Below are 22278 nucleotides of genomic sequence, written 5' to 3'. Positions count from 1 at the left end.
TTATTGGAATGGTGGCTGACAGAACGAAAAACGGGAACGGGGGGTGCTTGGTGAGGTGCCCTGTTTATACCCTCTTGCGGGGTCTCGTGCTCCCCCACCCTTCATTGTCCCCAGTTCCCTTGATGGGACCCTTGATGGCTGTGTGGGTGTTTTCCCGGTTGCTGTTCCTGTCCTCTGGGTTCAGGTGTGCCCTCCGGGGTACCAGGTGCGGTTTATCTCTGCTTATCCGAAGTCCTTCTATTCAGCTGCATATGCTTCCACGGATGTGGTTACTTTGGGTGCTTGCTTTCAGCTCTGATTTAATTATCTCCTTCCTCTTTTCCTTAATGATCATGATCCACGTTGTGAGGCTCTTTGTGCCTTGCAACGGGGTCATGACAGATGCCCTGATAAGGGTTTCTGTGAAACCTTTGATCGGGGAATCTGACACGCCATATGCCTGACTGTTCCAAAGTTTGCATCCATTGTTGCTGTAATTGTATCAATCCATTGCACTGAAGGTCTTCCTCTTTTCCGCTGGCCCTCGACTTTACCAAACATGATGTCCTTTTCAAGTGATCAGTCTTTCCTGACCACGTGCCCAAAGTATGAGAGTCTAAGCCTAGTTATCTTCACCTCTAGGGAACATTCTGGTTGTATTTCTTCTGAAGAATAGAAAGGAGACATGGCAAGGCATGTTTTAATTTATCTTGAAAATTAATAAAGCCTTATTAAAAAAAAAGTAATTAAGTTATTTATTCATATCTCAGTTAGACCACAGCAAGTACAATTTAAAGCATTTGGATTTGGATTAATACTGGCTTTTATGTCCAATTCTCAGAGACTGGCGGGACAAGTCCCTGCAGTTTTCTTGGCAAGGTTTTTCAGAAGTAGTTTGCCATTGCCTCCTCTCCAGGGCTGAGTGAGAACAACTGGCCCAAGATCGCCCAGCTGGCTTTGGTCTCCCGGTTTCTAGCCTGGTGCCTTAATCACTATGCCAAACTGGCTCTGCTTTTAAAGTGCTGCCTGCTAATTTATTTCCTTGTATCCTTCATCCTGCATTCTATTTAAAAAAAATGCATGGACATTATCCAATTCACTTTTGATTTGCTGTACTCTTGAATGAACCAGTAATTTCTAAACTGGGTCTGTTGCATCTGTCTTCAAGACGTAGTGAAATATACAGGGTGTGCCAAAAGTTAAGCCCCATAATGAATAAAACACAATGTATTTTATTAATTAAACTGTTTTTCAGGAAAGTTCAAAGGTCATGCATCGAACAAGGAAGTGTTTACAAGAAAATGGCAACCAACTCAAATATGTAGTGCAGTTTATATAATAGCCTATGGGGCCTGACTTTTGGTACACCCTGTATTTTCATGAGACAAGCCCCAGATTATGATGTTTTCTTTACAACACATCTGTAAACCTGTACATTATTTTTATCCAGAGGAAACACTTGTTGATCTGACTGGGACTTTTTAATTCTCTTCCAGTGCTGTTCTTCGAATGCTTTGAGTTATTTAAGGCGACGATCCTAAGAGCACGTTAACTTGTCAATTAGGCCCGTTTGGGAGGAATGATTTCTAGGTACAGCAGGATGAGGCGCGGCTTGCTCGCACTATTTACATTTCAAAGATCGGCTGCGCCGCTCCCGCCCGTTTTCCACTGCTTCCTTCTCCTCTCCTCCTCCTCCTCCTCCAGCGGCACCGGCGGGAAATGGAGCCAAGTACAGAACAATACCTAGCAAGCTCTCAGCTGCCATCCTCTCCTCCCGCCTATCCTCTCCTCCCTCCTAGCCACGAGCGGCAACCCTTCGGTCTTCCCTCCTTCAAGCTCGAGAGCCCGCCAATTGTTGTGCGGATATGTCATCTTGCTTCGTCCCTATTCCCTCCCCCCAGCATAGGCAGCCAATCAGGTCTCCCTTTCGGTCTCGCCTCCCAATGAGAGAGCAGCTTGGTTTTCTTCACACCCCCTCATCCTCTGGTTCGTTTCCGTGAAAAAGAAGCTGTGGAGCATCTTCGCTGATTGACTAGGTAGCTCAGCCGAACGGGAGCTCAGGGAGGGGCGCGGCGTTCTCGGCGACGCGCTTCAGTCAAATCTGTGACGTTCGGGGTGCGGCGATGCCGGGGGCGCTTCTGCTGCTGGCGGCCACGGGGGTCGCCCTCGTTGTGGCCTTTCTGCTGCTTCTCTACCTCGTGTTGCCGGTGAACCATCCCAAACCTCTGTCGTTGTCCGGGGCTCACGTTGTGGTGAGAATCTAGCAGAGATTATTGCAAGGCTGGGGACTTGGGATGGAGAAAGGAGGCTGGACAGAAGGATGAAATCTGCGCTCCTGCTGGCAGAGGCTTTAAACCTCTGATTCCTATCCCCTTACCCTCCCCACTCCTCCCCGCCTGTGTTACTGAATTAGATGCCTGATTGTGTATTTAAACTACGCCCGCAACCCTATGGCAAGTATCGATTTAAATATGCAGCCTTCCAGAAAGTTGTTTCTGGAATGTTTGGGTTCACTTACAATTCAAAAAGGGCGTGAATGACCTCGGTTATTTTTAGCCTAAAGCGAAATACTGTAGGTGTTCTTTGAATTCATTATTGAAGAAAAGATTTGAACTGACTAGTAAATAGTATGTTGGTGTGTTTTGATAATTTTCCTGATTCTCTTGCCCCCCATGACTTTTATGTAATGTTTCACTTCGAAAAAAATAAATACCCGAAATTCTAAGAGCTTTTTTATCAAGCAAGGTCTTTTCCTCCTTCCCTGTTTTTTTTTGGAGGAAATGCAAGCTGTAAATCCTAACCCAAACAATTCTTACCTGTATATATGTTAATATTCAAAACTTAATGGTCTTGAATACAATGTCACATATGCTTAAAACAAGTCAATCTTAATTAGACACAAGTGTGTGTCTGAGACTTCAAATGACTTTTTTGTGTGTGCACTGTAAAAAAATACCTAAACTGCATTTGTGCTTTAACTGTTTTACCATTCTAAGTGTTGAGGATTCTAGACTGGCATGTAGGAGAGTGAACTGCCTTCAGCTCAAAGCTGACACAGGGTGAATTTATGTTGCAGGCCTGTGCAGATATTTACCATTTTTATATTTATTATTTCCTGTTTTTGATTGTATAGGGCCCCAGGGGATCTTATAAACAACATTATTGTATAATCTGCATTATAAAGAAGCAGATGCGCTGCTTTGCTGACTAGGAGTTGGGAATCTCAGCACATCTGGAGGGTACCATGTTGAAGAATCTACCTTACATTATATATGGGGCCCTAAATGAATTGAAAGCATGGTTTTAGTGAAGGGGAATAACAGCTGCATGGCCTAGATCTCCACGTGGCGAAAATATCACTAATTTATTTATTTATTGAATTTTCCCCTGCCACAATCAAGAAGACTCTCAATGGCTTACAAGATGCATCTGTACAAAACAAAATACCTATGGTAGAGTAGGCAGATCGACAATTGTTCATGAGATCTTAGTATATAAAGTGTTTCCTTTCTCCTTTTTCTTGGTATTTTCATGTATTTGGGGACTGGAGGAAGCAAAGATGACAAAAGTGAGCTGTCTAGACTTGACAAAACTGAATACTAACGATGCATGATAATAAGGACTAGCATAAAACCTTATTCACATATTAACAGCACATGTAGGCTTTTTACTTACATGCATTTCAAATAATTTGAGAAAAAAATTCCTAACAGCATGTAAGATTTTGGTTTTTCAGACATGATACACACAAGCTAAACAAAAGTTTTAGGCTATAGCAATGTGTATAAATGAGGTAGATCTTTGCAAAAGAGCTCACATTGCAATAATTTTATGCCTGTTCTCACATTCTGTTGTTTATACTTACTGTACTGATTCGCCACACTTTGTAGAGATTCTTTTACTATATTTTTTTGATAGGTTATCTGAAACCACTTTATGTTCCACATGGACATACACCAACACTATTAGCAGCAACACGCAGTCCATTATTTCCCTGAGGAGGCGTGATGGAAGCATACTGGATTTTCTTGTTTTGTATAGACAAGGATTATCTTATAACAAACAGATAATGTTTGACAGCAAACAACCACCTAATTCTACTTGCTCAAAAAACGTTGGTTTTTATCTAGGGCAAGGAATGAAGAATGAATGAAGAAACGCAATAGTAACTCATACTTGTGGTCTCAAATCATTCCATAATATTGCACAATAGCCTGGGTGTCCCTCAAAAAAAATCATTTAAAAATGGCCAAAATCTTGTGAGATTTTATTTTATTAAAATCATTTTATTAAAAATATATTTAAAAAATTAGGTTAATATCTGGATGTGTGTGAGCACATTGCCAATCCCTTTTCTTATGTTATTAAAAAGCTTACTGTTAAATGATACTGTTTGGACTGTGGATGTACCAAGTCTTGTTCTCACCATAGGAGATGAGATTACAGAACACAATCTTCAGGCCTATCATCTAGTAATGTTCTCCAGGTTTTAGTTTAGCTTACTGGGTACTTATCTTGTTTGTTTATCTGAAACTCTTAAGAAAATCAAAGAGCAGGAAGAAGTAGAAATTCTCAGTTTTCAGTGCAGTTTGGTTACTAGAATTCTGTATAATATATTTACTAGAGCCAGGTTCTCAAGAAAACTGGGCATGTTTTGTTTTGAAAGCTTCTCTTGGAGTCTTGTTCGTTTGGTTTTGCTATGCTTTTAATTAAAAACAGTTTTGCATTTAGAACTTAATCTGAAACTTCATCAGCATAGTAATACGTAGTACAAAAAGTGCATGTGCACATACGTTTGCATTTACCTAATGGATCTTGTCTGCAAAAGAAAGCATATGGTAATGCAAAACTCAACCCCACACCAAAGAGCTTGTAAAAAAAGGTCTACCAGGCAGACAGCAGTCTTTGCCTGTTTTTATGTTTGGAATAAGACAGCCAGAATCGCCCCTGAATGCAGATGCAGCATCTTGTCTGACTCAGACAAGTCACTGAGTGGGGCCTCGCAGCAGCAATGCCTGAATGGGTATTTAGGTAACTGTTCTGTTCCCCCATTACCCATCCAGGCTTAGCCAGTAGGAGCAGCAGCATGAACAGAAGTCATTTAGGGAAAGAGAACCAAATTGTGGCAGTCAAAGCAGGTAGAACATTGGAAGCAATGCTACTCATAATTGCCTTGTCTGGTCTCAAGGATGGGACAAAGTCAAGGAATCAAATCAAATCTTTATTAAGGCCATAGATCAATATAAAAATCAAAGATTTGTTTCAGACTTGAGAAAAAAACAGCGAACGCAAGTAACAATGTTTGAACTCACTTTCCTATTTAATGTTTCAGAATAGTAAGTTTTCTTGGCGATATTTGCCTGGTCTGTGACCAAGAGCTAGCTGATTACAGGAGTTGTCAGATAATGAGGTATAAATACTGAAAATAACCCAAAAAATCAGGTCAGCATCAATAGTTGGTCAAAGTATAAAGTTCTCTGAACACCTAAGTCCATTATATCAATATTAAATATTGTTATAAAATATTTGTAGAAAATTTTTCATAGGGATTTCATTCTGACATACAGTGTTCTCATGATTAAGATTTCCCATACTATTGTGTTAATGTGAATCTAGGCTATAGGTAATGTAATAATCATATGTTTCTATGTGTTGTTTATTGGTTTTTATGAAGCAAACAAGAGTCACTATCAGTCATTGTTTTGCTGCTTAGATTTGGCTTAATTGCATTCAAATATGTGTGACTAAAATCTATGGAAATAATATATTTCATTTCCTTCACACAAAAATTTTATGCTAATTGTAACAAAGTCTAAAGACATTTTTTTTTAATCTGTTAAGTGGAGGAAAATCTTTGGGATATTATTTCTCTCTACAGACAGCAAGAAAGGGCTATCTATTTATCTATCTTACAAAGGTTCTTGGAGAAAAGAAAATCTGAATTTTCCTTCTGGGGGGTGCACTTTGGGGCAAGAAGTTTCTGTAGCCGATCAAAAACAATATATTCTAGTATCACTTGAGCCCTGAAAGCTGATAGGTGGCTGGATGACCTTCTGCAGAAAGAAAATTTTAAAGAAATAAAAAGCTGATCAGTGTGTTACCTTATGAGGTAACTATATTCCCACTTTATGCTTTTTATTTCTCCAACTAACAAAACAGATGCCTCTTGTGGCTTTTTAAAATGCAAATCTACCTTCCTAGCGATTTCCCCATATACCTCCGCTCTCTTTGGGTTTTCTGTGTTTTTGTTGAATTGGATTACTTGAAAGATAATTTGGAAAATGATTGTAGGTAGGAGGGGGGTACAGTAGGGGAAGGTTCTCTAAAACCTATTTAGTAACTCTACACGGATGGAATCCTGTATACATTTGTATTGATTTATAGGATTCGAGTTTTCCTCTTACTTCTACTTATTACTTAATAACATTCTATTTCATATATTGAATTGATTCCCAACAGAGGGTGTGTCTCTGATTATTATTATTATTGTTGTTGTTGTTGTTATTACTTCCCAGCCTTCATTAAGGAGCTCAAGACAACCTATACAGTGCTTCTTCCTTATAAGTGAGAGTTTAGAGTGTACCCCGACATACCTAAGCTTCCAAAATCTGGATGAACAATAATGGCAGGGAAGAGATACAGAGAACTCTTAACTTTTTTCTGACATCTAGTGGTCATTTAGATTTTTGCAATCCATGTTTGGTAGGTCTAATACCTTATTGCCATGATCCCTTCCTAACAGGTTGCTGTCAGTTAAAAACAAATAGCTTCATGGATCATGAACTTTTTCATTCAGAATACAGATAAGAACTATTCATAGCCTGATATTGAGAGTTTATATTTCTGTGGCATTATAGAAAGGTGCTTTTTTGCAGTGTTCCAAGGGTGCTTAATGGCATTGTTTTGGTTCCTTTAATTTCAAAACTAATTGTGGCATTTTTTTAAGTTGTCACCCACTTTTTGTTTATTTTACCTTATTTTTAATTTAAAAGCTATTTTCAGAAAATTACTATTCATTTTTGCGTCATAGTTTTGTTTTTAAATCCATTCAGTTGTGTCCAATTTTCAGAGACTGCCTGGACAAGTCCCTCCAGTTTTCTTGGCAAGGTTTTTCGGAAGTGCTTTGCCATTGCTTCCTTCTTAGCTTACAAATACACAAAACACAGCCTTTTTCAATTTACATTAAGAAATAACTTATGGAGAAAAAATGTTCTGCTTAGCGCATATTTAAGATGAAAACATTGTACAAATTACAAACTATCTGCGCAGATTTTTAAACACAAATGCAAACCAAGTTTATTAAGCTGTCTTACATCATTTCCTTTTCAAAGAAGTATCAGAATGAGAATTTGCACCCTTTTGGGGTACATTAAGAACTCATTTAATCTCTGTGTCTTAATTTTTTTTCTTATTTGGCCTCTTTAGTAATGGTTCTTTTTGCAATTTACAATACAATGATACAAAGAATTTTAAATAATAATATTGCAAAAAAACCAGAACGTTTTTCATTGGGACTTATGGATGCTAAATTAGAAAAGACTCATGGAAGATTAGTTTTGTATATGGTAACAGCAACAAGATTATTATATGTACAAAAATGGAAGAGTATTGAAATTTCCGCAATGGAGGAATGGATTGTAAAAATGTCAGAACTAGTGGAAATGGCAAAACTGACCTGTTTGATAAGGGAGAAACTAACAAGTGCTTTTTTAAAAGACTGAAAACTTTTTATGGACTTTTTGCTAAAAGAAGAAAAATGTGAAATGATGATTTGAAACAGATGAGAATTAAATAAGGGGTTGAAGGGATTTCTGGAAGAGTTAAGAGGGAGGGGAGAAAATAGGTTTGTTAATATCTGTTGAAGAGAAGGTCAGCAGTCATTATATTTCATAACTTTAGTTTTTTTCCCTCTTTTTACTTTTCCTGAACTCTTTTGTACTTTTTTGTCTTTTTGTTTAGATTTGCTTTTTACTTTATGTAAAATCTCAATAAATACAATAAAAAAAGAGAGAGAACCATAGATTCCTAATTTGTGGTCCCATGGCTTTATACCCATCTGCCTGGCACTCTGTAATTCGACATGGGTACAATTGCAGAGAACATATCTCAGTGCTGTGATGTGCAAATATACCCCAGCTATGATTTTGTCATATTAACGGAGTAGATCTAAGAGTAGAGTTGTGGGATGCACAGCCCTAGTGAATAATTATGTTTAAAATGAACTTGACTATCCAGGGACACAACTTCCAAGCATTTCTACTATTGCTTAGCATCTTCATAGTATTAGCTGTGGACCAGAAATGTCCCACTGCATATGGAGGGAAAATGCTGGTACATGCAAGTGTGTAGATTCTACTTAGAATTCTTATTTCTAAGAGCTGTACAATGATAATATTACTAACTTCATGGCTTTAATCTGTATCTCCTTTACTTAAAAGGTAACTGGTGGTTCCAGTGGCATTGGGAAAAGCGTTGCTATTGAGTGCTTCAAGCAAGGTGCTTTTATAACACTGATTGCAAGAAATGAGGTAAATTTTAAGTTTGTTTATTTAATAGCGTTCATGTTTTAAGCTACTAATTACAGGCTTTTAAACAGTAGTTATTATAAGGTGCTACTGTTTAGTTAAATGCATTCTGGGATTCAAACTCAACTAACGATGGCTGTGACTAAATCCCATTGAAAAAAATGGAAATTAAATTAGTGATAGCTAACTATAGCTGAAGTCACGAAGAGTCGGAAGCGACTAAACGAATAAACAACAACAACTATAGCTGAATTTGTGCCATTTTTGTTTTTATAATAAAGAAGTTACTCTTGTAAATTTGGATCTGATGTAGGAAAATCAGGATAGGATCACAGCAATATCAGCCATTCAGATACTATCAGTGGATTGGGCTTTGAGGAGGGAAACCCTTCATCCTACTACTATAGGATGGGTTCTCAGTGCACAAGGAACAATGTCTCTGTGCTTCTTCCTGCATGGAACTCAGCAATCTGGAGGACAAGGCACAGAGCTAGTGTTCTTTGTCCTACTGGTACACCTTCTCATGTGTGCCTGGTCCCACTCCCCTGTCAAACTGCTGTTTTGCATATAGAGATGTACAGACCTTTATTGATGGCATTCAGCATGTCTCTACTGCACTGCTTCACCATAACTCCACAAAGAATAGAGGTGAAATGGTTCTAACCCAGCCATTTGCTGCTATAGAAGCATTTCTATACTTATGCAGACTTCCTTATTCAGGGTACTGCAAAGCATGAAGTGACATAGTCACAGACTCAAAGAAACTGTTCCCATCCCTGTTGGAAAGCACCCACAGCTCTGCACCCACTACAGAGTTGAACAACCACATGTTCAGACAGCCTCCACTGAAATATGTCAACACACCCAGCAGAATGAGTACAGTACATCTAGTCTCAGTTGTCAGTCATCAAAGGACACTGTGATGACACCCAGCAGAATGAGTACAGTACATCTAGTCTCAGTTGTCAGTCATCAAAGGACACTGTGATCAGCTCCAAAGCTAAGGCCGTAGTTAGCATCTCCACTTGCACAATGAAACCTCCTGGCAAACAATAAAGTTTTCAAGCGTGCTCATCCCCAAAACATAGCCTTATGCGGCCCACACATCTTCATTTCAATCAACACCAAGGTGGCTGATACCTGGGCAGAAACAGGCCTCAGACTTCCACGTCTAAAGCTCAGGTGAAGCTCTCAAGGGAATATTCCCCTTTGGCCAGCTCTTCAACAAAGACTGCCTAGGACTTAAACAGCTGGTCCTGCTGCTATTGTCACTAGAGGTATTGTTCCTTTTCACTAGCAGCTAGAAATAAAGGTGTAGGAAGAAGCTGGAGTCTTCAGGTCCTTAGTGCTCTCATATCAAGCCACATGTTTTTGGGCAGATGTTGTGTCCTCTTTCATTAAAGAAACAGTTATAAGTATTCCATATCTATTTATGTTGTTCTATGGGCTTGAAAAGATTAAGTAGACTCTTTTCTGTAAAGGGTTAAGTAGACCCTGTATAGTAAGTAGCTACTTACCATACATTCTGTATTAGAAACTTTTTAAAATTTTTAGCTTGGAATTTACAGCCCCCAGCTTTTTATGACTAAATCAAAGTAGCATAGATATAATTTAATTAAATGGAAACAAGCAACAATACAAAAGCATAAATATAACCATTTAATAGCTGAAAATGAAAGTATAGGAAAATTTAAAAATGCTCACTAGAATGAAATGCAAAAATAACTTTGTTTGCAGTGGTGTGGTGCTACAATATTATATTACCTTTTTATCTTGAATAGTGTTGGCTAGAATTCCAGCTCTCAACAGATGTACATATAGTCTTGTGTTGGGGACATTATGCCATCTACAGACTAATGGAGTAGGGATGTGCAGTGTTTCTGAACCAAATTGAAAAATTGCTTTGGAGTGGGTATAGGCATGCACATCACACCATTTGGCATTGCTTAAAGAAGCTGCATCTCTTCCTGGGCTCAGAAGGTAGCCACGTGATCCCAGGAAAACATATTTGAGTTAAGGAGGCACTGACAGCTTACCCATGCTTTCTGCCGAGTGCATTGTCACACCTTGAATGTGCCTTCTTAACTTGAACATGTAGTTGAGTTAAAAGAAAAGATATAGCTTTCTTAGGGTGGCCCTGTGCAGTGTACACCCCATGATCCTCTAAAGCATCTTTTAAGGTCCAAATCCAAAGCACTGCATATCCATATAATAATGACTTTCAAGTAAAGTGCCAATTACCACATCCTGCATTTCTGTTACATCCCTGTTGCCACTGGAATGATGCATGTCAGGTGGATGCCTTATGATAATGTTTGTTTGCTTCTTGGAAAGTGGAGAACTTCAGAATCAAGGCTACTCTCCTGTGCAGATTTACATCTTAGTAAGTCCCATGGAACACAATGAAACTTCTGAATACGTATTGATGGACTTGTATTGCACATGAATATAGACAAATCTCAAGTCAAACTTCTGAAAATGAAGGTAAATGGTTGATCTAGTTCAAATTGGCTGAAACAAGATGCTTATATAGTTACAGAATTTGCAATACATTGATTAAGTCAATAGACATTTGTTATATGGTCTATGGTAATTTTTAAAATATCTTTAGAAATGTTTTCATTTAACATAATCATTTTAGTAGCAAGTCCAATGCTTATTTAATTCCAGAAACGTCTCTTGGAGGCCAAGAGAGAAATTGAGAAGTTCTCAGTTAATGATAAGCAGGTAAGATTCCACTTTCACTTTTAACAAACTGCGTTTCTGTCTCTCTGCCACTTAGAATTAAAGTAAATAAAGCATTGCTGTCCTAACTACCAAATGCTTTTGTAAATAAAAGGTGATGTAACAGTTTCCTTGTAAGTTCTAAAACTAAAAAACTGCACAAAATAATTTCATAGTTAATCTGAAGCTTTTTTGTTAAGGAAAAAGAAGGTCTAAACTACATATATCCATTGTGATAACAGCCAGAGAGTAGAAATACACATTTACTCTGAGAGAGGCCTCTAAAAGTTCCCAGTAGTATCTTTTCTGAAACTAATGGGATTTACATCCTTTTAGTCAAAGTCTTTAAAGCGTAGGGAGTTCCCAGAATAATTATATTATTCATGGCAGAAGAAGCAGGCTCACTTATGTTACCTCTCTGGAATGAATGACCCATAATTTCATCACTTGGATTTTTTATTCTTTATTCTTTATTTCTATTTATAGTATTTTTATAGTATTTTATTTTTTGTATTATTCTGATGGTTTTAATCACTGGTTGTAAACCGCCCAGAGGCCTCCGATGGGAGGAGATGGGTGGGGATAAATTAGATAAATAAATAAATTAAATAAATAAATAAATAATGAATTCCACAAGCCAGTAGTGTAGGTGGCAGAAAACCTTAGAGATCCTCAGAGCCTGCTACCTTATATCTACTACTGCAATAGAGGTATAAAACCATTCTGTGATTTGAAGAAAAGCAGCAGATTTTTAAAAAATGTTTTAAAGATTTTTTTATCCCGCCTTTATTATTTTTATAAATAACTCAAGGCAGGGAACATACCTAACACTCCTTCCTCTTTCTCTTTTCCGCACAACAACAACCCTATGAGGTGAGTTGGGCTGAGAGGGAGTGACTGGCCCAAAGTCACCCATCCGGCTTTCATGCCTAAGGCAGGATTAGAACTCACAGGCTCCTAGTTTCTAGCCTGTTGGGTTAACCACTAGACCAAACTGGCTCTTTATTAAATATATTAATAAAATAATAAATAAACAATACAGTAATTAAATTAATAAAATAAAATATATTAATAAAATAAATAAATACAAATAGATTAAATATAGAGAGGTGTTTGTTTGTGAGTTCTCACATTCTGAGTATGCGAAATCAACAAGCACAACAAAATTTTCTCCAATAGCTTATAGCAGATCATGAATCCATAACTGCACAGTAGTTCAAGGATAGAGAACCTGTGGCTCTTAGATTTCATTGCATTACAATTTTTAATATATCTCATTATCGGTCAAGCTGAGGTGGATGGAAGGTGGACCTCTGACCTCAGGAAAGCTACAGGCTTTAACTCTTCCAGTCTGTATTGTAGGTGATCAATGTAATGCATGCTGGCTGATTTACGTTGTACAAAGTCATAATTTGCCTTATCTCTGGTTTGTTGAACAAGCCACAGTAGCTAGGTTTACACTATATGACAAGCTAAAATCAAGCAACCCAGATTATATTTTAGCATGATGCATAAACCATACCATGTATCTAAAGTAATGGATAAGTGATCTTTGAAACAATTGTATGTTTTTGATGCCAAGTTGAATAAGGAAAAGGGAGAAAAAGTAGAAAAGGTAAGTGTGTAGGTAAAGTATGATAGAATGAGATTAATAGAGAGAAGAAGAAGTTGAGAACATAAGGAAATAAACAAGCGTTGAAGAGCTGTGATAGAGTAAAAGAAGCAGAGATAGAAAATGGGAGAGTGGCTAAATGTTACCCAAGCCTTCTGTTGTCTTTAAAGAAAGTGCTTCTCTATTAAAATAGAAGTTAAGTTGGGATTAGCCTTTTCACTAGCTTCTGATATATATAAAAAATTAATTCCTCTGCCATCTTGGGAATTAGTAGATTTTGTATTTAGGGGCAATTCTGGATATATCAGTCCTAATTAAGACCCATAAATATAGCTCTGCTTCTAACCCAGAGGGCATTATGCAGACGAGAGCTAATTAATTAGAAAAAGAAATTATCAGTATTAATTCTATTGCCTCTAGTGTGCCCTAAAGATAGGAAAATAATATATTCTACAGGCAAATGCCTCATTTTATAATGGTGTGTTGTGAACTATAATAGTAATATTTCAGTAATGGTTTAAAAATGTAAAATATTCAATATTATTACAGTGGACTTCTAAAAACAACTGGGGTTAAACCTAATTGAATCTAGTAGGATTTCTGAGTAACTTGTACAAGCGTCTGTCTTAATTTTAATCTTTATTATGGCTTTAGAGCCAGAAACACAATATACGTGAAGAATGTATATCAGATATACAAGTAAAATCTATGGATATAAATAAAAATAAGTAGGAAATACAATAACATAATATATCAATAATATGGATAATAGTGGCAATCACCAAGATTGCTGTTATTCTTCAGTATTATGTGGGATGAATAGAACAAACAGAGGTATAGAATCAAACAACCTGGGGAGATATGTCAGACAGAAGCAGCAGCAGATAAGCTTTATACTCTCTGCCAGGATATTTCTTCAGAATAGGATAGATGAACCTCATCGGAAATTCCCTCTAAAGAGAGCAACAAAGGAGAATATGACTCAAGTATTCCACAGACCTGTCCTCGTATGGGCATAAGTGTTGATATAGAGGGATATTCTTATAAAGCCCCTGAAAAGTAGTGTATCCAACCTGGCCAAGATGGAGGCCCAGCAGAATTTCAGAACTGGAAAAGAAGAAAGATAGGACAATGGCACCTGTACATTTGAAAAAAAAAAATCCACAAACTGTGGGATTGGGTACTAGGCTTAGGCTGATTTGGAAATCAGTATCCCAGATACCTTCAGCAAAGGATCGTTACCTTGTCATGGTGCTGGAGCTTGAGCACCTCAATGATGCCATGAGCTAAACTGTGAAGGGCCACCCAAGACGGGAAGGTCATGACAGAGAGGTCAGACTAAATGCGATCCCTGGGGAAGGTAATGGCAACCCACCCCAGTATTCTTGCCGTGAAAACTAAATGGATCAGTACAACCAGAGATATGTCGGTATACCATCGGAAGATGAGATCCCCAGGTCAGAAGATGGTCAAAATGCTACTGGGGAGGAACAGAGGATGAGTTCAACTAGCCCCAGATGTGATGATGCAGCTAGCTCAAAGCCGAAAGGACGGCTAGCAGCCGACGGTGCTGGTGGTGAACGGCGAATCCGATGTTCTAAGGATCAACACACCATTGGAACCTGGAATGTAAGATCTATGAGCCAGCGCAAATTGGATGTGGTTATTGGTGAGATGTCAAGATTAAAGATAGACATTTTGGGAGTCAGTGAACTGAAATGGACTGGAATGGGCCACTTCACATCAAATGACCACCAGATCTACTACTGTGGACAAGAGGACCACAGAAGAAATGGAGTAGCCTTCATAATTAATAGTAAAGTGGCTAAAGCAGTGCTTGGATACAATCCAAAAAACGATAGAATGATCCCAATTCGAATTCAGGGCAAGCCATCTAACATCACAGTGATCCAAATATATGCCCCAACCACAGATGCTGAAGAAGCTGAAGTAGAGCAGTTCTATGAGGATCTGCAGCACCTACTGGACAACACGACTAAAAGAGATGTTATTTTCATCACGGGAGACTGGAATGCTAAGGTGGGCAGTCAAATGACACCTGGAATTACAGGTAAGCATGGCCTGGGTGAACAAAATGAAGCAGGACATAGACTGATAGAATTTTGCCAAGACAACTCACTCTGCATAACAAACACTCTCTTCCAGCAACCTAAGAGACGGCTTTATACATGGACTTCCCCAGATGGACAACACCGAAACCAGATTGACTACATCCTTTGCAGCCAAAGGTGGCGGACATCTATACAGTCGGTAAAAACAAGACCTGGAGCTGACTGTAGTTCAGATCACAAACTTCTTCTTGCACAATTTAGGATCAGACTAAAGAGATTAGGGAAGACCCACAGATCAGCTAGATATGAGCTCACTGATATTCCTAAGGAATATGCAGTGGAGCTGAAGAACAGATTTAAGGGACTGGACTTAGTAGATAGGGTCCCAGAAGAACTATGGACAGAAGTCCGCAACATTGTTCAAGAGGCAGCAACAAAATACATCCCGAAGAAAGAGAAAACCAAGAAGGCAAAATGGCTGTTTGCTGAGACACTAGAAGTAGCCCAAGAAAGAAGGAAAGCAAAAGGCAACAGTGATAGGGGGAGATATGCCCCATTAAATGCAAAATTCCAGAGGTTAGCCAGAAGAGATAAGGAATTATTTTTAAACAAGCAATGCGCGGAAGTGGAAGAAGACAATAGAATAGGAAGGAGAAGAGACCTCTTCCAGAAAATTAGAAACATTGGAGGTAAATTCCAGGCCAAAATGGGTATGATCAAAAACAAAGATGGCAAGGACCTAACAGAAGAAGAAGAGATCAAGAACAGGTGGCAAGAATATATGGAAGACCTGTATAGGAAGGATAACAATATCGGGGATAGCTTTGATGGTGTGGTCAGTGAGCTAGAGCCAGACATCCTGAAGAGTGAGGTTGAATGGGCCTTAAGAAGCATTGCTAATAACAAGGCAGCAGTAGACAACGGCATCCCAGCTGAACTGTTCCAAATCTTGCAAGATGATGCTGTCAAGGTAATGCACGCTATATGCCAGCAAATTTGGAAAACACAAGAATGGCCATCAGACTGGAAAAAATCAACTTATATCCCCATACCAAAAAAGGGAAACACTAAAGAATGTTCAAACTATCGAACAGTGGCACTCATTTCACATGCCAGTAAGGTAATGCTCAAAATCCTGCAAGGTAGACTTCAGCAACTCATGGAGTGAGAATTGCCAGATATACAAGCTGGATTTAGAAAAGGCAGAGGAACTAGGGACCAAATTGCCAATATCCGCTGGATAATGGAAAAAGCCAGGGAGTTTCAGAAAAACCTCTGTTTCTGTTTTATTGACTATTCTAAAGCCTTTGACTGTGTGGACCATATGAATTGTGGCAAGTTCTTAGCGGTATGGGGATACCAAGTCATCTTGTCTGCCTCCTGAAGAATCTGTATAACGACCAAGTAGCAACAGTAAGAACAGACCACGGAACAACAGACTGGTTTAAGATTGGGAAAGGAGTATGGCAGGGCTGTATACTCTCACCCTACCTATTCAACTTGTACGCAGAACACATCATGCGACATGCTGGGCTTGAGGAATCCAAGGCTGGAGTTAAAATCGCTGGAAGAAACATTAACAATCTCAGATATGCAGATGATACCACTTTGGTGGCTGAAAGCGAAGAGGAACTGAGGAGCCTTATGATGAAGGTGAAAGAAGAAAGTGCAAAAGCTGGCTTGCAGCTAAATCTCAAAAAAACCAAGATTATGGCAACCAGCTTGATTGATAACTGACAAATAGAGGGAGAAAATGTAGAAGCAGTGAAAGACTTTGTATTTCTAGGTGCAAAGATTACTGCAGATGCTGACTGCAGTCAGGAAATCAGAAGACACTTAATCCTTGGGAGAAGAGCAATGACAAATCTCGATAAAATAGTTAAGAGCAGAGACATCACACTGACAACAAAGGTCCACATAGTTAAAGCAATGGTGTTCCCTGTAGTAAGATATGGCTGCGAGAGCTGGACCATAAGGAAGGCTGAGCGAAGGAAGATCGATGCTTTTGAATTGTGGTGTTGAAGGAAAATTCTGAGAGTGCCTTGGACTGCAAGAAGATCAAACCAGTCCATCCTCCAGGAAATCAAGCCAGACTGCTCACTTGAGGGAATGATATTAAAGGCAATACTTTGGCCACATAATGAGAAGACAGGACACCCTGGAGAAGATGCTGATGCTAGGGGGAGTGGAGGGCAAAAGGAAGAGGGGCCGACCAAGGGCAAGGTGGATGGATGATATTCTAGAGGTGACGGATTCGTCCCTGGGGGAGCTGGGGGTGTTGATGACCGACAGGAAGCTCTGGCGTGGGCTGGTCCATGAAGTCATGAAGAGTCAGAAGCGACTAAACGAATAAACAACAACAACAATCCCAGATACATTGCTTAAAATGACTGTCGGCATTTTCAAACTCTAATGGGCAGAGGTTCTCTCAAAAGACATCTAAATTTAGAAATTTAGAGTGATTTAAAATGATCTCAGAACCAGTGGGGCCAAACATATAGGAGAAAAAATAATTTAAACCAGAAATTAACCTGTCTCTAACAGTAAGGCAGCATTCTTGATGCATTTCGGAACTGCAAGGATACACTGGACATACTCCAGAGTATTAAACCTTTGTAAAAGTATAATTCTGAACTCCATAAAGAGGCTGAGAAATAACCTTTGCATGAAAGGCCTTGCAGGCTGTGGAAATAAAATGTGCTCCTTTTGAATGGAAAAATCTCAAGATAGCTGAGAGCTACATTAAGCAATGCTGGCCCGATAAGAGAAATTTGTGCTTCAAGGGAAGGAGGCCTGGAACTGCACCCCAAGATATTTATAAGCATACACCTGCTCTGTCGGAGTCACATTAATTTGGTATTTATGCATTATCAGAGACAAAACAGTGATAACTAACCATTTATTTATTTATTTATCAAATTTGTCACCACCCATCTCCTCCGACTGGAGGGACTCTGGGCGGTTTACAATACAGAATAAATATACAATAAAATTTGAATGAATATACAATAAAATTCTAATAAAATCCCATTAAAACTAAAACTAAGACAATTTCTTAACTACCCCAGCTCATAAAATCCAGATGGCTATGATCTCTTCAATCATTATGTAGGAGGGGCACTTTCAGGCACTAGCCAACCCCAAGTATATTGATTCTCCTCCCTGCCCCAAGCCCGGTGGCAGAGCCAGGCCTTCAACTTTCTCCGGAAGGCTAGGAGTGATGGGGCTAGTCTCACCTCTGGGGGCAGGATGTTCCAAAGGGCGGGTGCTACTGCCGAGAAGGCCCGCCTCCTGGACCCTGCCAGATGGAATTCTCTTATCGACGGGGTCCGCAGCATGCCCTCTCTGCATGAGCGGGTGGGATGGGCTGATGATACGGGGAAGAGGCAGTTCCTCAGGTAACCCAGTCCCATGCCATGTAGGGCTTTAAAGGTGATAACCAACACCTTGAATTGGACCCGAAAGCAAACTGGTATCCAATGCAGCTCACATAGCAAAGGTGTTATGTGCGCCCTTCTAGGGGCGCCAAAAATAGCCCACGCGGCCGCATTCTGGACCAGCTGAAGCTTCTGGATACTCTTCAAGGGTAGCCCCATGTAGAGCACATTGCTGTAGTCTATATGGGAGATAACAAGGGCACGAGTGACTGTCCGAAGGGCTTCCAGATCCAGGAAAGGACGCAACTGGGGCACAACACAAAGCTGTGCAAAGGCCCTTGCGGCCACAGCTGCCACCTGCTCTTCGAGCAGGAGCCGTGAGTCCATAAGGACCCCCAAGTTATGCACCGGGTCTGTCTGGGGCAGTGCAACCCCATCCAGAACTAAAGATGACAAAGTCCCAGATATGGAGGAACCCTTAACCCACAGCCACTCCGTCTTACCAGGGTTCAGCCAAAGCCTGTTGTTCCCCATCCAGACCTAGGCACCGAGAGAGGGCAGTCACAGCATCACTTACCTCACCCGGGATGGAGATATACAATTGAGTATCATCGGCATATTGATGATACTTCATCCCATGGTGATGGATGATCTCGCCCAGCGGTTTTATGTAGATGTTAAATAGGAGAGGAGAGAGTACTGAACCCTGCAGCACCCCACAAAGGAGAGGTCAAGGGTCGGATCTCTCCCCCCCTATCACCACCGACTGGGACCGGCCCTGGAGGAAGGAGGTGAACCAGCGCAAAACTACGCCACCCATCCCCAACTCCCTGAGCCGACCCAAAAGGATACCATTGCCGATGGTATCGAAAGCCGCTGAGAGGTCAAGAAGAGCAAGGATGGATGCACTACCCCCATCCCGCTCCCTCCAGAGATCATCCATAAGTGCGACCAATGCGTTTCAGTCCCATATCCAAGCCTGAAACCTGACTGAAAGGGGCCTAGATAATCCGTTTTGTCCAGAATCCTCTGGAGTTGTAATGCCACCACTTTCTCAACCACTTTCCCAAAAAGGGGATGTGGGAGACTGGACGAAAATTAACCAGTACAGTAGGGTCCAACGATGGTTTCTTGAGGAGGGGTTGTACCAGCGCCTCCTTAAAGGCAGCTGGAAACAGCCCCTCTCTCAAGAACGTATTAACCATCGTCTGGACCCAACCACATGCCTAGGTAAAACATTCATCTTAATCACTGAAATCCATCCTAATAATGATAATTGTACTTTATCCAACCTTGATAAATCTTTTTTTACTTCATTCGAAACTTTGAAACAACATACAATTCATATTTGACAATATAACTCCCAAATATCTAATCTTTTTTTCAATTTTAAAACCAGTCTTGCTCATCAACATTTCTTGGATTTTGCACAGTCATTTTTAAACATCTTTGTGTTTTGTTTGTTTATTTTAAAACTAGTTAGTGACCCAAAGTCTTTCAATTTCTTCTTCATATTCAATATCATTTAAGTGTTCTTGTAAAGTCAAAACTAAGTCATCAGCAAAAGCCCTCAATTCATAAACTTCTTTTTTTTTTATCTTCAAACCCTTTATGTAATGGTTGCCTTATTCTGACATACTCAGACTCACGAGCAGGTTCTTAATGAAAGCTGATTTATTGAAAGAATAGTGTGCAAATACAAAGAAAGCTGAGAATGACAAAAAGCGCGCCAAATACAAACTAAAAACCCTCGCTTCAAACCCGATCCCGCCCCTCGCCCCACCATAGCAACCGTCCCCTCCCAGGTGTTGGTAACTGCACAGATCGGCCTGGGAAAGTAACCTTGAACACATGCCATAACCCAAACACACATTCCTCAGTAACATGAAGGAGAGTACAGCCCGGCACGGCTGAAATTCCTCTCCCAGCAAATGACAGACACAGATCAGGAAACTGACATGCGAAACATTACGATGTATCCAGACCATCGAAACGATGAACATGACATACCGCCCCCCTTAAACAAACTAAACAAACCAAACTAAGGAGCAGGTTTAGCAGGATAAACAGTGTGAAAACAGGCAGTTAAAAGAGGGGAGTGAACATCGCGGGCAGCGACCCACTCAGGATGAGGGAAATGTTTCCACCGGATGAGATACTGCAGTGTAGAACGAAGCTACCTTGAATCAAGAATTTCCTTAACTTCAAAGTGCTGCTGACCATCAAGCATAATGGGCACAGGAGGTGCAGGTTGTGGGTGCCAGCGATCCGACTGGTGGAAAGGCTTGAGCAGGCTGCAATGAAAGACGGGGTGCAAACATTTAAGATTATGTGGCAAATCCAACCTAAAGGTAACAGGATTAATTTGGTCCACGATGGGGAAAGGACCCACAAACTTGGGTGCCAACTTCTTAGAGGGCTGTGGGGATTTGATAAACTTGGTGGAGAGATAGACTTTATCCCCAACTTTGAAAGTTGGCTGTGGTGCCCACTTGGCATCTGCGTGGCGTTTATAGACAGCCTGGGCATCTGCCAGAGCCTGTTGGATTTTGGGCCAGGAGTCCCCCAAATGTGCTGCCCAATCCGTAGGGGAGAGGGAGGAGACGTTGGTCGAGGCAGCTCAGGAATGGGAACAAAATCCCGGCCAAATACGGTATGGAAATGGACTTGGCCGGTGCTTTGATGCACCGCGTTGTTGTAGGCGACCTCAGCAAAGGGTAAGAGATCAACCCAATTGTCCTGCTGATAATTAACAAAAGCACGCAAATATTGCTCCAGTGTGGAATTAAGTGCCTCTGTAGATCCGTCAGTCTCAGGATGCGACGCAGTGGACAATGCTTGTTTAGTGCCCACCAATTTCATGAAAGCCCGCCAAAACTGGGAAGTAAATTTTCAACTTGTCTAATATCTCTGTTTAACACTTCCAAAAGTAAAAAAGTAAAAGGGACAGGGGACATCCCTGCCTTGCCCCTTTCTGTATCTCAATGGTTTAATTAGGTCACCATTAACAATAATATGTTCCTGTTGAGGTGTATATATCAACTTAATCCCTTGAATAAAGTTTTCTCCAAACTCCGTATCTTCCAAAACCTTAAATGTAAAAGACAAATTCAAATTATCAAATTATCAAAAGCTCTCTCTGCATCTAAAAAGATCAATGCCCCTTGCTTCTCATTGTGATGTTGTAAATATTCTATAATGTCCAATACTATTCTCACATTGTCTCTTAATTGTCTTTGGGGTAAAAACCCATATTGATCATCATGTATAAAGTCCTGTGGAATCTTTTTAAATCTGTCTGCCAACATTGAGGTAAATATTTTATAATCATTATTCAACAATGAAATTGGTTTATAATTCTTAATTAAAGTAAGTGTCCTAACAACCAGGAAACACACTGAGACAAGGAACTGGTCTCTAATATTTATTGCTAGTACTTAACAGGAATCCTAACAAACTGAAGAAGCGTGGGGAAAACCCAGACATATAACCCCCAAGGGTTAAGGCGGTCCCGATCTGTGTCTCTTTGAATGGCTGAACAATTCATCAGTGCTACGCATGCGCTTGACAGTCTGGATGGGAGCCCCCTGCTCGCCATCCTTACTCATGACAGTAAGATCTTGTCCCTCCTTTGGTAAAAGTGCAATATTGGCCTCTTTCCATGACTCTGGCATTGCAGAGCCCTGCAATATAGAATTCATCAGCCTTTGAAGAGGTTGAAGAAGTTGGTCCTCAAAACATCTATAATATAAACATGACAAGCCATCTGGACCTGGTGCTTTCCCCAATTTAGTCTTTTTTATAGCTTCAGCTATTTCAAAAGTTGTTACAGGATTATTCATAATTAATTTCTGTGACTGTGAGAGTTTTGGTAACTTCTGTTTTGCTAAATATTCATCCATCTTCCTGTTTTTTTATACAAATTAGAATATAAAGCATAAAATGATTTTGAATTCTCTCATTATCTGTTAAAACAATCTCACCTTCCT

General features: G+C 40.0%; 1 protein-coding gene across 1 annotated transcript in view; it reads left to right on the top strand.

Moving 5' to 3' along the window:
* Positions 1–2008: 2008 nt before the first annotated feature.
* KDSR (3-ketodihydrosphingosine reductase) overlaps positions 2009–22278 on the top strand; it is a 37378-nt gene continuing 17108 nt past the window's right edge. Inside the window, exons 1-3 of the mRNA XM_063298801.1 lie at positions 2009–2231; positions 8418–8507; positions 11175–11231. Of these exons, the coding sequence (XP_063154871.1) occupies positions 2103–2231; positions 8418–8507; positions 11175–11231 (276 nt within the window). The 5' untranslated portion in view covers positions 2009–2102. The remainder of the gene's footprint in view (positions 2232–8417; positions 8508–11174; positions 11232–22278) is intronic.

Source organism: Candoia aspera, chromosome 3 (genome assembly GCF_035149785.1).
Source record: "Candoia aspera isolate rCanAsp1 chromosome 3, rCanAsp1.hap2, whole genome shotgun sequence".
Lineage (NCBI taxonomy): Eukaryota > Metazoa > Chordata > Lepidosauria > Squamata > Boidae > Candoia > Candoia aspera.
Note: the sequence above shows the minus strand (reverse complement) of the source record. Positions and strands in the feature narration are given on the sequence as shown.